General features: G+C 41.7%; 1 protein-coding gene across 9 annotated transcripts in view; it reads left to right on the top strand.

Moving 5' to 3' along the window:
* EXOC4 (exocyst complex component 4) overlaps positions 1–15,323 on the top strand; it is a 799,095-nt gene that overhangs the window by 27,626 nt on the left and 756,146 nt on the right. For all 9 annotated transcript variants that reach the window (XR_014833792.1, XR_014833790.1, XR_014833791.1 and 6 more), the window contains exon 3: positions 9,511–9,705. Coding sequence is in view for 1 of the 9 variants with exons in the window: in XM_021078821.2 (XP_020934480.1) it covers positions 9,511–9,705 (195 nt within the window). In the remaining 8 variants the exon portion in view is untranslated. The remainder of the gene's footprint in view (positions 1–9,510; positions 9,706–15,323) is intronic.

Genomic DNA, 15,323 nt, shown 5'->3' with positions numbered 1-15,323 from the left:
GGATCTGAGCCGTGTCTGCAACCGATACCACAGCTCACGGCAACACCGGATCCTTAACCCACTGAGCAAGGGCAGAGATCGAACCCGCAACCTCATGGTTCCTAGTCAGATTCGTTAACCACTGAGCCACCACGGGAACTCCAGGTCGTGTGGGTTGCTGATCACTGTAAGGACTGTGACTCTAACTCTAGGCATGATGGAAAATCGTAAGGTTTTGAGCCCAAGAATGGCACACTGTGGGCAACCTTTAAAAGGGCCACTCTAGGTGTTATTTCATTTTTTAAAATATTTTGTCTTTAGGGCCATACCTGGGACATATGGAGGCTCCCAGGCTAGAGGTCGAATTGGAGCAGTAGCCGCTGGCCTACGCAACAGCCACAGCAACGCCAGATAGAAGCTGCGTCTGGGACCTACACCACACCTCATGGCAATGCCAGATCCTTAACCCACTGATCGAGGCCAGGGATCAAACCTGTGGGTCCATGGAAACTAGGCAGATTAGTTTCTGCTGAGCCAGGACGGGAACTCCTTTTTTATTTTATTTGTTTTTTTAATTTCACTGTAGGTGTTAAAATGAGAATAGATTTTAGTGGGGGCCAAAGCAGACAAGGATGTTCATGTTTGTGCTTTGTTACCTTGTAGAGTTTGAGAACATAGAACTGTTGAGTGTACATTTCCCATTTTGGTGTTTGTTTTATATATGAATTTATCTATGGTAGAATCTGTCCTTGAGGATAATAGGAGCTGATAGGTGGATTTGACTCTTCCCAGATGTTCCAGACTTCTTTATAAATCAATCAAGTCCTTCTGGAATTTTTTTTTTCCAGAAAAAAAAAAATACATGCAAATAAAATGCCATGTATGATTGATCGGGTCAATTAATGTCAATAGTAAGTAAAATAGTGGGGCTCTCCTTTTATTGCCGAATGTGTTATTGAGTACAAAGGAGATGTTGCTGCCTTAGAAAAACCTCAGAATCTGGAGTTCCTGTTGTGGCTCAGCAGGTTAAGGACGTAATGTTGTTTCTGTGAGGATTTGAATTTGATCCCTTGCCTCAATCAGTGGGTTAAGGATCCAGCGTTGCTGTGGTGTAGGCTGGGAGCCACAACTCCGATTCGACCCTTAGCCTAGGAACTTCTATATGTTGCAGGTGCATTCGTAAAAACAAAAAGGAGAATCAAACACCCCCTACCCCCCGAATCCACTGGTTCTGCCAGTGTCTCTCATAATAATGACTGTTAATGGCCGCAGCATCACTGAAAATCGATGATGAGTTGGGGACTTGGCGCTGTATGTATGGGTGATGCTTGTTGGTAGTAGTTGACCTGTGCTAAGTAGATGAGATGGCATCAAATTTCTTTAAAGATACTAAGTATCTATCTAATACTTAACATAGAATCAGATAGGCTGAAGGGAAAACAAAGAAACATATCCGTGTTGTGATGTGTGCATAAACACTATATTTCCCCCCAATAGGCTGCTCTGTTAATGCTGAGTCAAGTTCTTAACTCATTCTTCTTGCGTGTAATTGGAAATAACCATAGGTGATTACTGATACGAAGTTGTTAGGGCTTAATCATTGAGCAATCTAATATTCATTACCTGACATGTAGCGAAAATAGTTGTGTGACTTTTTAAGTGAACGTAACGTATACTTTGAGAGGCAGAATGAGAATGAAGAAAATTTTGATACGGACACCATCACAAGAGAACAACATGGTTTGGGTAGGAAGTTGTTTAAGTCTAGATAAATGATAGAAGATCCAAGCTACTTGTATGAGAAAGGGAAAAAAGCCTAGAAATGGACATGCCAAACTGTGGGCAGTAACGAGATACTGCCACTTAAAATCTAGATGGGCCTGGATCATTAATGCCATCTCAGGCTTCCTAGGAGGGAAGCTTTGCATTAAGTTTAACAGTATCTGTATTTGTGTACTGGTAACAGACTCTGCAACTCAAAAGTATTGCCTTTGGAAAGCGCTGAGTGGAACCTCTCAGCATTTAAGACCTTAAAATGGAATCTAAAAAACGAAGGGGCAAAAAAAGCATGAGAAATAAAAGTTTGAAGGTAATTTAAAAATGATCGATAGTTCTAAAGGGCTTTTAAACAGACCAGTGAGTGGTGTTTCTAAAGTTCATTCCTTCTAGGCACTTGCTTTAAGACTACGGGGAAGGAATGGTTTGGACACTTGTTAAGAGGAAACCCATGACAATGCTTATAGGAAGATTGATTTTTTTTTTTTTTAAACCACAAAAAGAAAATAAGGATATTTTGTACTTTTAGAAGTAAGAATAATGGTGATTATTACTTTAATTTTCATTTACCAGCCTTTGGTTATGGGGAACCCCACAGGATATTTCTCGTCTACAGTTTCAGTGAGGTGCTTGCAGATTTGTTGTGCTTTGTTACAGATAATAGGCACATTCCAAGGCATTCCTCTCCTCCTCTTACCTTATTCCTTTTTTTTTTTTTTTTTGCTTTTTAGGGCCTCACCTGTGGTATATGGGGGTTCCCAGGCCAGGGGTCAAATTGTAGCTACAGCTGCTGGCCTACACCACAGCCACAGCAACCCTTGCGGATCCAAGCTTCTTCTGCGACCTACACCACAGCTCACAGCAATGCCGGATCCTTAACCCACTGGGCGAGGCCAGGGATCATACCCGCACCCTCATGGTTCCTAGTCATTGGTTTCCGCTGAGCCATGACGGGAACTCCCTCTTACCTTATCCTTGATCCAGGTTTAGTGCTTTGCTGATTTCCTGACTTGAAAGTGAGGACCTCGGCCATGTCCCCCGGGGCCTCCGTCAGCATCCTTCTTGTCAAATACTCCCACAGTGCTCTTCAGAGGCCCCAGTTTGTTTCCTCTTTGCTTGCTCTCTCCCAAGGCAGGGTTGCAAAAATCTATTTCTCTGCTTTCTGTAACCTTTCACATACCCATTCACAGTAACCTTTGGGGCCCTGTGTTCCTTCTTTTCTTTTCTTTTTGGCTGTGCCTGTGGCATATGGAAGTTCTCAGGGATTGAACCCGCGCTGCAGCAGTGGCAATGCCAGGTCCTTTCTTTCGTCCTTCCTCCTCGCCTCTCCTCTCCCCTCCTTCTTTCTTTCTTTCTTCGGCTGCATCTGCAGCATAGGACATTTTCCGAGGCTACAGGTTGAATTGGAACTGTAGCTGCCGGCCTGTGCTGCAGCAACACCAGATCCAAGCCGCATCTGTGACTTGTGCTGCAGCTCACGGCAACATAGGATCCTTAACCCACTGAGCTGGACCAGGGATTGGACCTGCATCCTCATGAATACTAGTTGGGATCTTAACCTGCTGAGCCCCAGTAGGAACTCCCTGAAATAATTTCTGAATGGATGATTTGGACCAACCGTGAAGTTACTAGAATTCTAAGAAAGCAAAGGAAATATGTTTGAGGAAAGATTTCTTTCTTTCTCTTCCTTTTTCTTTTCTTTTTTTTTTTTTTTTGTCTTTTTAGGGCTGCACCCACGGCATATGGAGGTTCCCAGGCTAGGGTTCGAATTGGAGCTACAGCTGCCAGCCTACACCACAGCAATACCAGATCCAAGCTGCGTCTTTGACCTACAACACAGCCCATGGCAACGCCAGATCCTTAACCCACTGGGCAAGGCCAGGGGTCGAACCTGCAGCCTCATGTTTGCTAGTCAGATTTGTTAACCGCTGCGCCATGATGGGAACTCCAGTTTCTTGGGTTTTGATATCATGATTTGAAAAGCTTGACTCTTCGTGGTTTTGTTTAAGGGAGAAACAGAGCAACACAATTTTTCAGTCTTAATTATCCTGATAAATTATAATGGAATTAAAATGCTGTCACCACATTTCTAAAACAACTGGCATTTGATGAGTTCTCATCGTGGCTCAGCGGAAACGAATCTGACTAGCATCCGTGAGGATGCATGTTCGATCCCTGGCCTTGCTCAGTGGGTTAAGGATCTGATGTTGCTGTGAGCTGTGGTGTTGGTCGCAGACCCTGCTTGGATCCTGCGTTGCTGGGGCTGTGGCCGGCAGCTGTAGTTCCGATTCGATTCCTGGCCTGGAACTTCCATATGCCATGGGTATGGCCCTAAAAAGAAAAACAACAACAAAAAACCCCCAGGCATTTGAGAAATAAACGTTTAGGTATAATATGGTACCTTTCTTACTTTAGATGCCGTTATGCGTTGGTGAATGTAGCCCCGCTTCTCCCCTCCCTCTTTAAAAAATTGTATTTATTGAGCTGTAGTTTACATACAAAATTTTTAGAGTACAGTTCAGTGAGTTTTGGCAAATGTTTGTATCCTTGAATGGAGACTGTATCCAATCTGGAAACTGTCCTCCTGCTTCTTCACAGGCAATTCCCCCCACCCCCCAGCCCACCCAGTCCTGCTCCAAACAACTCCTGATTTGAATTCTTAGCACCAGAGATTATTTTTGCCTGTTCCAGAACTTTGAATAGCATATACTCTAGTGTCTGGCTTCTTTTACTCAGCGTAATGTTAAGATTCTGCATGTCTCTTCCCTTTTATTGCTGAGTAATGTTCCCCTTGCTGCCCCAAGTTTTAAAAGAACATTTCTTTGAAACTGTGACTTTCTGATCAAAAAGCTGAAGCCTCAGGGCGCTTTAGTATGAAAAGTTCATGTGAGCTGCTTATGCCGGCAGCTTTGGCTAAACTCAGTTGAGGGGATAATTTGGGTCGTGTTCATTTGGCACACAGCCTGATGTCCCCTCCCCCACCCCAGACACGCACCCCAATTCCACCTTCCTTTTCGTCTTCTCTCCACGTAGTAATCGAAAATGAGGAGTGAGCTGATGATATGGTATATATCCTAGTGTGGAGTGCTCTCATGGTCAGAAAGGAGTTTGCCCAGCTTTAAGGACACTCTGTAAGTTTGTCTCCCACTCTTTTGATGAAGCGTCTAGCTGTGTGTTGTATGACACAAAATTTATTTTTAACCGTTTGTGTGGTAACTATTACACACAGAGGAAAATGCTGAGAAATACGGAACCAAGGTGATTTAAGTAGAATATCAGCTATCAGAGTCTAATAGGTTTTAACTAAGAGGTAAAATACGATAGATTTAATCGCAGGAGTTCTTAAGCCAGAGACCAAGAATTCTAAGAGGATCTAGGAATGGCTTTGAAAAATGTGTTTCAAAAAATCAAATAAAACCACAAGTGCTGATTAAAGAAAAAAAATGCAGTACTCCCTTACCTCGTCCTACCCCAGTCCCAGTGCCAACACTTCAGAGGCATAGACCTTTACTCATTGAAGTCCCCCCCCCACCAGATATTTAATATTTCTGTATTTCTAAGTAACACCCTGTTTTTCTGGCTTTTTCTATTTTGTTTGATTTTGTTTTTTGCCTTTTTCTCTTTTTTGAGCCGCACCCATAGCATATGGAGGTTCCCAGGCTAGGGGTCTAATCAGAGCTGTAGCCACCAGCCTACACCACCGCCATACTAGATCGGAGCCGTATCTTCGACCTACACCACAACTCAAGGCAACAATGGATCCTTAACCCACTGAGCAAGGCCAGGGATCGAACCTGCAACCTCAAGGTTCCTAGTCGGATTTGCTTACACTGAGCCACGGTGGGAACACCTGGCTTTTTCTCTTTTAGACACTGTATGTGAATTGCTGGTTGTGGTTCTCCCTTTTTCTCCCACCTCACCTCATCTTCCTTCAAACCCTTTGTATCTCAGTTTTTGGTTAAATAGCTAGTACTTATTTTATTATAATGACATAAACATTTACATCTAAGCTATCCAGCATACTCGTTCCTTTAAGAAAATTTTTTATTGGAGTATAGTTAACTTAAATGTTGCGTTAATTTCAGGTATACAGCAAAGTGAATCAGTTGCATAGTTTTCTACAAATTTATATATGTCCATTCTTTTTCAGATTCTTTTCCCACATAGGCTATCATGGAGTATTGAGATTTACCTATGCTATACAATAGTTCTGGTTACTTAGCAGTTTTGTAGACAGTGGTGTGTATTTCCTTGGGCAATACTGTTGACTTCCTTGGAGGAAGTGACTGAAACATCCCATTTCCTTTCTTCTGCATCGGCTTCCCTCTTTCCTGGATCCTGTTTCTTCCCTTCTGTTTTTCCCTTCTGTTGATGGAAAGCATTCTCCAGTAGCTTGCTGAGATAAGGTTTATTTTTTGAGAGCTTGCATGTCTGAAAATGTCTTTATTCTTTCCTCACACTTGATTGATAGTTTTTCTGGGAAATAATTCTCTTAGGATTTTGAAGATCTATTAGTCGTTTGTCTTACAGCTTTTAGTGTTGCTCTTGAGAAAAGTTTGATGCATTCTGATTCACAGTCCTTTGTATGGGTTTTTTTGCTCCTTTCCTTTGAAAGCTTTTAGGATTTTCTCTATATCCTTGTGTCCTTATTTGTCAGGATAGTGTACCCTGACTTGGGTCTTTTTTTATTCCCTCATCTTGAATACTTGGTATGCCTTTTCCGTCTGAAAATTCGTGTCTTTGGCTCTGGAACATTTTATGTTAATTGTTTCCTCTGTCTCATTTTTTTCCTCTACTGGAATTCTTAATTTGCTAAGCATTGGACCTCGTGCAGCAGTCTCCCCGTTTTCTTTAATCTCTTATTTTCCTTTCTTTTGTTTTTGTGTTTTACTTTTTTGGAACTTTGCTCAAGAGTCTCTTCTAACCTTTGTTTTGGATTTTTTTTTTTTTTTTTTTTGTCTTTTGGTCTTTTGTTGTTGTTGTTGTTGCTATTTCTTGGGCCGCTCCCGCGGCATATGGAGGTTCCCAGGCTAGGGGTTGAATCGGAGCTGTAGCCACCGGCCTACGCCAGAGCCACAGCAACGCGGGATCCGAGCCGCGTCTGCAACCTACACCACAGCTCACGGCAACGCCGGATCGTTAACCCACTGAGCAAGGGCAGGGACCGAACCCGCAACCTCATGGTTCCTAGTCGGATTCGTTAACCACTGCGCCATGACGGGAACTCCTTTTCTGTCATTTTTAATTTCCAAGAGCTGTTTTTCATGCTCTGATTTTTTTTAATAGCATCCCATTCTTGTTTCATTGTAATATCTTCTTTTTTCCCCCCAAGGGATATTAATTAAAGCTTAAACATTTTTTTCCTGCCTAGTTTTTCTTCTTCTACCCCCCTCAGTAATTTTTTTTTCTTTTTTGATGCCTGTCTCTCCATATTGCAGGCTTTGCTTGACTTAATGGTGATCCTTGTCTAACACTTTGGATGGAGGAGGGAGGTGTACTGCAAAGATGATTGGAAATTCGGAGCATGTGGTGGGGCTTGTTTAGTGCTGATTGGGTGGGGACCCAGCGGTTTCCTTGGTGAAACCTCTGATAGGACTATCAATAGCCCTTGGCACTTGGTTGCCTTCCCGGGGGAAAGCCCTAAGCTTCCTGTGTTGGGGCTCAAAGTCAAGCTGCGTGTTATCGGAGCCAGCCCAGGAGGCTAAGGGTCCAGAGAGCACTGAGGACGTTATTTGTCCGTGGGTCCACTTGGACTGCATCCTCCTGTTCTCTCTCCAGGGCCTCACACTCTTCTCTCAGCTGTGTCTGGTATTTCTTGGCCCAGATTCTTTCTAATTGACGCTCTTCAGATTGTACCTCTCCTGTTTGACCATTGCTGGGAGGAGGGGAGTGTGTATCTGCGTGGTTTGATGAGGATGTTTGATGAGGGCTCAAAACACTCAGTTTTAACCTCTTCTCTTGCCTCCTTGTGTCTTTCCCCGGTGCCTCCTTTGCAGTGTTAGCAACCCCACTTGGTGCCATTCATCTTCTCGATGGCTTCCAAGGTTTTCTCGTCATCTTTGGCATTCCCTTCTCTCTGTTCTCTTTTCTTGTTCTATGCTAAAGATAAATAAAATGCTTTGGCCCTCTGATGGGATTCCAGGAAGGAATAGAGGTATAGAACCTTCTTCAACAGGTCTTCAAAGGAGTCTAATGACCCTCCCACCAAAGCTAACAGTCATACCACTATGCTTAACAAGAGTGATTGCAAAATCCCCCTTTTCAGGGCTCTTTTTACATTAGAGAGTTTTGATAAAACTATGATTGAGGCATTGTCCTAACGTTGTAGGATTGGATTAGATGCTTTCCCAGAACGCTTTCTAATTTTAGCATTCTATCTTCATGTTTTCCTTGTTTGTTGGAAAAATGTTGAAATTTATTATTTTTTAATTTTTATTTTTTTAAATCTCTTTGTTCTATTTTTTTTTTGGGGAGGCGGGCCACACCCACAGCAAATGGAGGTTCCCAGGCTAGGGGTCTAATCAGAGCTGTAGCTGTCAGCCTACGCCACAGCAACTCAGGATCTGAGTGAGGCCAGGGGTCAAACCCACAACCTCATGGTTCCTAGTTGGATTCGTTTCCTCTGCGCCATGACCTGGGAACTCTGAAATTTATTTTTGCAATTACCAGAAATACAGCATCAGTGAGTCTGTGCACCACCACACCAAATACTATAGAAGAAGACAGATTTTCAATAGTTAAGAATACGGTAGAGTTTGTAGGGTGGCGGAAATGTCCTAGACAGTGATGAGGGTTTGGCTTACGCAGATGTGTGCATTGGCTGAAACTCCTCAAATGGTACACTTGAGGCAGTCATGCGTAAATCTCACCCTGAAAACAAAACCAAAACTGTAAACAAATACAAAATCCTAATTTAAATAAAAACACATCCAAGGGAATATCAAAAGTCTATGAAAAGAGTTCTGTGAATGTTGAAAGATCATGATTCTCCTCTTGCACGCTATAAAAATCAAAAACTTGTCATTAGGGTAGAAGATGAAAATGTCCTAATTATGTACCTTGTGGTTCTGTCCCTTTTCCTCTCCTCTTCCTTTTATCAAGCTGTGCCTGTATGCTGGTCACCAAACGGTGCAGATCAATGATCACCCCTGCACTTGTCTTATTTAGTAGCTAAAAATTGGAATACATGGCCGTGTGTCCCCATTCGCTTTATTTTGAGTTTATCCCTGGATGTATCATTTCTTTTCTGGAAAGTAGCCTTAGATTTTGGTCAGTTGAGGTGAACTCCCAGTTCCTTGGTTGGAAACTTAAACTGAAATTCTCGCTCCAGAAGGATGGACCCAGTCACCTATCAGCTGAATAGGAAATAGCCCAGGAAGAATGGGCAGGGAAGAGTAGCGTGGACTCTCAAAGCAGTCATTCTCTTTTCGATAGATGAACTTCGCTATGGGAACTTGATAGTTTCAGGGTGCTTGATATCCTGAGCAATTTTTCCTGGATATCCTCAAAGGTGGGGAGTCATTTTTGCATGTCACTGAAGAGAAAGTACAAACGTAGACATGGTCACACAATGCAAGGGAGCCTGTCAGAACTGGGATTCGGAATTTTGCAAGCAGATGAGCCAGAAGGGAATGAACAGGAGTGAGAATTGGGAACTGTGCTTAGAAACAGTGCCGGTGCAGAACACACACCACATTGCAGGTTTGGGCTGGTAAGACTTGGAACTGACCCAAGCTTGAAACTGTTGTGTTGCAGGTGAAGGAGAATCTGCTTTCATGTAAGATGCTGTTGCACTGCAAACGAGACGAACTGCGGAAGTTGTGGATTGAAGGGATTGAACATAAGCATGTCCTGAACCTGCTGGATGAAATCGAGAATATCAAGCAAGTGCCTCAAAAGCTGGAACAGTGCATGGCGAGCAAGCACTACCTCAGTGCCACCGACATGCTGGTAAGGGCATAGCTCCTGTGATGCTGAGGTCAAAGAGCCTTCCTTCCCTTCTCTGCGAATTCTGCCGTTCGTGAAGCACATTACGCACTGCTCTTTTGGGGTTCACAAGCCCTGGCAGGTGAAGCCTGGCTAGTTGGCTTCCTCATTTCAGTGTTCAAAACGGCAGGCAGTTATTCTTGATGTATTGCCTGCTTTGGAACAACAGTGAGGAGCATGGTGGTGAGAAACCAGTACCTAAGTCGTGTTGGAATGGTAACGAGAGGTGTTGTTTTTAGCTTCAGAGGAAGATAGTCAGTGAGTCTCATTTTGAAGAGTGTGATCCGCATGGGAGAGGATGCTAGGAGACTAATAAACTTGACGTTCCCCGAATTCTATGAAGGCACTTTCACATTAGAGCTTTGTTTTTTTCCTTTACATTGGTAAGGAGTAATTCTGGCTGGAATAATTCTGGAAGTAATTTTGTCAAGCAAGGGTACCCAACAGCCGAGCCTTTAGCCTCCATTTTGTCCATTCTGCTACTTTTTGAATTAGAAATGAAAATTCACAGAGGGTTGCAGCTGGTGCTACACGAGGCTGAGCATCAGAAAGATGAGTAAGAAATAAAAATGCAGTATCTTGCTCCCTAACAGTTCCACCTTGCCCAGGGCCTGTGGTTCCTAGAGAGGGCTGCTCTTCTTTCTACCTGCCTTTTCCACACACACTCCCCCGCTGCCTTCTCAGAGTTGTCTGGAGACAACAGAAACTCTCAGCAGCAGATGGACTGTATTTGGATTTTGTTTTCCACAATAGGTAAAGGTCCCTTATCTTTGTTTCAACAAATTAGATTGGCTGCAGCCCTGGAAAGAAACACTGAGAGGAATTAGTGGGAGAAAAACAGGTTAAGTCCTCTAAGTGGTTCTAATTCATTCAGACTTTCAAGAAGAATTTTGCTCCACGTCCATCATAAGAAGCTTTTAAGGAAATTTGGTAACCAAGAGGTGAGATGTGCCGTGATACTCTGTCATAAAAACCTGGTTATATGATAGTTTCACTACTGACTATGGTCTTGTCTTCAGAGTGGCAAAATAATTGATTATTTTCAGGATCTGTTTATAGTGATGTCTTCTTTAATAATGACTATATGGTGTCTGCCAAAAAATGAGTCACCTCTCAGCTTTACTCTTGGTTTGTGTGTTAGGAAGGCATATAGGTGCCAAATTACCAAGATGCAGCAATCAGAGTAGACAAGCTCATTTATGTATATTTGTGTAGCATATATACATCTACTTGAAACATTTTTTGTAGTGGGCCTGCGTTGAAGTAAATGCCATATACTAAAATAGGTAGTTAGGGAGGTCCCTCTGTGGTGCAGTGGGGTTGGTGGCATCTCCGGAGGGCTGTAATGTGGGTTTGATCCCTGGCCTTAGCACAGTGGGTTGGATTAAAGGATCCAGCATCGCCGCAGCTGCAACTTAGATCTTGTCCCTGGTCTGGGAACTCCATATGCTGCCAGGTGGCCAAAGAAGAAAATAAAGGTTTTTAGTATTTATTTCTGTGTTAATTATGTTCATTTTAGGATTTCAGATTTTAGGATTAGCCTTTATTCCTTAAGGGCTAATTTATTTAAGAGCTAATTAATAATGAATCTGGTTTTTAAAAATTATTATTTTTTAAAATTATTTTTTGCACCTTTTTTTTTTTTTTTTTTTTTTTTAAGAGGGCTGCACCTGCGGCATGTGGAAGTTCCCAGGCCAGGGTTTGAATTGGAGCTACACCTGCTGGCCTACACCACAGCCACAGCAACACAGGATCTGAGCCTCTTCTGTGACCTACACCACAGCTTGTGGCAATACGAGATCCCTGGCCCACTGAGCGAGGCCAGGGATCAAACTTGCATTCTCATGTATTCGCTTCCACTGCACTACAACCGAAACTCCTAAATTATTATTATTATTATTATTATTTTTGTCTTTTTGCCTTTTCTAGGGCCACTCCTGCGGCATATGGAGGTTCCCAGGCTAGGGGTCCAGTCGGAGCTGTAGCCACCGGCCTATGCCAGAGCCACAGCAATGCAGGATCCAAGCTACGTCTGCAACCTACACCACAGCTCATGGCAACGCCAGATCCTTAACCCCCTGAGCAAGGCCAGGGATCAAACCTGAAACCTCATGGTTCCTAGTCGGATTCCTTAACCACTGCACCATTACGGGACCTCCCTAAATTATTTTTTTAAGGACCCTGTTAACTACTTCTTCAAATTCATGGTCTCAAGTTAGAGAAATTCAGCTCTAGTTCACTTACGTAGTAAGGCAGTTGCTTTACTCATGTACCCAATCTGCTGAAGGAACGGAAGTGTGTGTGGAATGCCATCTGTATGGTCTTCCTGTGTGTTTTCTTCATTGCTTTACTGTAGACTTTCTTCCACGTGTGGGCAGGTTGGGTGTTTGGAGGAAAAGAAGGATTGTACACTGTATCTTACATCTTTCTAGCTTTGCCGTGGAAAATAATCTTTTTGTTGTAATTTGAAAATATGGGAGTCAGTTCTAGGTGGGGCCGGCTTAGGAGCTGTGATTGTCAGTTCTAACTAAAAACCATGTGGTCGGGGGAAGAGGGGGCCTGAGGAGTTGGCTGGGAAGGAAGGGCAGTCACCTCCAGAAAAGTGTGTGAGAGACATTTCCCAGAAGCTCCTTTTATCTGTTTGTAGTTCTTTATGTATTGTAGATACTAATCCTTTGTCTGTTTGATGTATTGTAAATACCACTTTCCAGTTGGTGGTGTATCTTTTTTTTTTTTTTTTTTTTTTTTTGGATTATCTCTTATTAAAAAGTTTAAAAAATTTAATCCAATAATGTTTTTCATTCTTTTTTCCTTTGTTAGGTGATGTTTGTTTTGAGAGAATTTTTTTATCTGATTGTCGTAAAGAGAATATCCTATATCATTATCGTTAATCCATTTAAAATCTCTTTTCATATATGGTATGAACTAGAGATCTAATTTTATCTTCTACATAAGCTTAATAATTGGCTCAGATCATTTATTGACTTCATTTCCTACTGATAGATAATTCCACCTTGGTCACATTCCCACCTTGGTCACATTCCCAGTTTTCGCTTAATGCGTGGGCCTGTTTCTGAGCTCTTTATTTTGTTCAGTTGGTCTTGTCTGTATCTGCACTAAAACCATGCTTTTTAAATTACTACTGTTTTATAATAATCTTGATTGCAGGTGAAGACATTCCATCACTTTGACATTCAGAACTGTCTGTTCTGTTCTTGGCCCTTTACTCTTCCATGTGAGTTTTGGTTGTCAACCTGTCAAATTCTGTGAAAAACCTGACGGGATTTTGATTAAATTTAAGAGAATTTCATCTTAGTAATAACAAATCTTTCAGTAAACAGGGTATTTCATTTATTATAGTCTTCATGTATGTCCTTCATAATAATGCTTAGTAAGGTATTCCCCAGAGGTCTTTCATGTATTTGTTAGTTTTGGCTATTATTTTTTGTTCCTTTTTAAAACAATCACTCTTTATTAATGATATTATCTCGTTCTGTGTTGCTGATAGATAGGGGTGTGATAGATTTTTATTTTTATTTTTTTTACAAATGATAAATTTCCCTGAACCTAATCCTAATCATGCTTGGAAAATGATTTTATTCTTGAAGACTGGGCTCAAATTTCATTCGGTTTCTGAATGTCCCAGGTAATTAGATGCTTTTCTTTCTTTCTTTCTTTTTTTTTTTTTTTTTTTTTAATTACATGTTTTTGTTGTGGTAAGAATACTTAACACATAAGTAGATGCTTTTCTTTGTTTCCATAAGCTGTATGTATTTCATTGAACTATAACTCCTTTTGTTTGTAGGGTAGGTCATTGAGCACAGGGACTATGTATCTTACCTATTTTTGTCTACCCTGTATTTAGCATAATGCACTTCATGTTGGCAGCCTTCACAGATGATTGGCCACATGGGTAACTACATGGAAGACTTTCACACCACTAAACAGGAAAGGGTACTTTTATCTCCAGGGGTTCTGGTCTGCTTTTTCTCTTCTGGTTTGGGTTTTGTGTTGCGCATTTGTTTCTTTTTTAATTTTTTATTTTCCCACTGTACAGCAAGGGGATCAAGTTATCCTTACATGTTACATTACAATTACATTTTTCCCCCCACCCTTTGTTCTGTTGCAACGTGAGTATCTAGACAAAGTTCTCAATGCTACTCAGCAGGATCTCCTTGTAAATCTATTCACATTTGTTTTTTAACAGCAAGGTTCTCTAGTTTCTGACCCTTTCCCCCCCTGCAATATTGAAATGAACAACAAAAACAGTATAATTATAATAGTAGCTAATATGTATTCAGCCCTCCCTGTGTGCTGGTATCCTTGTAAGTATGTTGCATTTGTTAACACTTTGCATTTTCAGGAGCCCATGTGAGAGAGAGCTTTCTGATAGCCTCCCCATTTTGCAGATGAGGTAGTTGCTTTGAAGGACCTAGAAGCTTAGCATATCCTAATATACAGGAAGATTTCATAAAGGTAGGACTTAAAGCATGCTCAAAAGAAATATTCTTCAATTTGGCCCCTTGTATATAAGAGTGAACAGTAAGGTCCATAATTGCTTTTTCATTGGACTTCATAGGAGCAAATAATCCTATTTCCTTTCCCCGTGGCTATGTGCTATTAGAAGTAAAATCTACTTAAGGCGTCTCAAGGGTCCAAATGGAAATCTTTGCTGAGACATTGGAGGAAAGTGAAGACAGGACAATCTAGTCTTTCAAAACCTTCTGATTTCCTTGGATCTGTTTATCAGAAGCTTTTGCATTTCCATTTTAAGGCAGGTGCAGATGCCCAGTAATTTAATCCCTACTCAAGTTAATAAATCCAGAGTAAATAAATCAGTGGTGACCCGTGGCTCTTGTCAGCGCCTCCAATTCCTGCTTCCCCATCAGAATGGGCTGAGAGCTATAGACTTGGCTGCTAGATGGGATATTTATTTCTTTGGATATGATAACCTGAGCACTGCCTAAAATAATGAAATTGTCATGACAGGGGAATGTCTGCAAATAGGCATGGCCTTTTGTTTCCTCCTTCAAGGTAAACAGCTGTGGTTAGCTTATGAAAAGCTAGAAGTGACCCAACGAGAAGCCTGTATCCGTCACGTTGAAATCAGAGAGTTGATTAATACTGGAGCCTGTAGCTTTGTGATATGTATGGTTTAAATTAGACCTTTGCAGTCGTGGTGCCGGATTGATGCAAGCCCGTTAATGACCGAATTTCTGGTTGCTGCATCACATTTCTGCCGTCTGTCCTTTGTATTCCACTCACATTAATTGAAGTAATTTTGCCAGTGAAGCGTGTTTCAAACCTCTGCATTTAAATTGAAATTTTAATTCCCTTATTGTCTTGAAAAGACGGCTGAAGATGCCTTGTTACAGGTTTCATTATCACTCAAAACACTCCAGCTGCTGGTTCTAATGTACAATGACTGATTAATTCTGGGAAGAATTATTAATATAAGAATAATAGCTTCTTCCCAGTGGCATGAGGTACCCAGGAAGGTATTTCATGATAGTCAATATTTTTATGAACTTTTTTTTTTAAAAGGAGAATTTGTGTGGAAGTCTGCGTCAAACTGAAATTGC

Source organism: Sus scrofa, chromosome 18, assembly GCF_054392235.1.
Source record: "Sus scrofa isolate SSC_HxYL_T2T_F1_AM1 chromosome 18, Sscrofa_HxYL_maternal_Yorkshire_Landrace_v2.0, whole genome shotgun sequence".
Classification (NCBI taxonomy): Eukaryota; Metazoa; Chordata; class Mammalia; order Artiodactyla; family Suidae; genus Sus; species Sus scrofa.
This window is presented reverse-complemented; position numbering and strand designations above follow the sequence as displayed.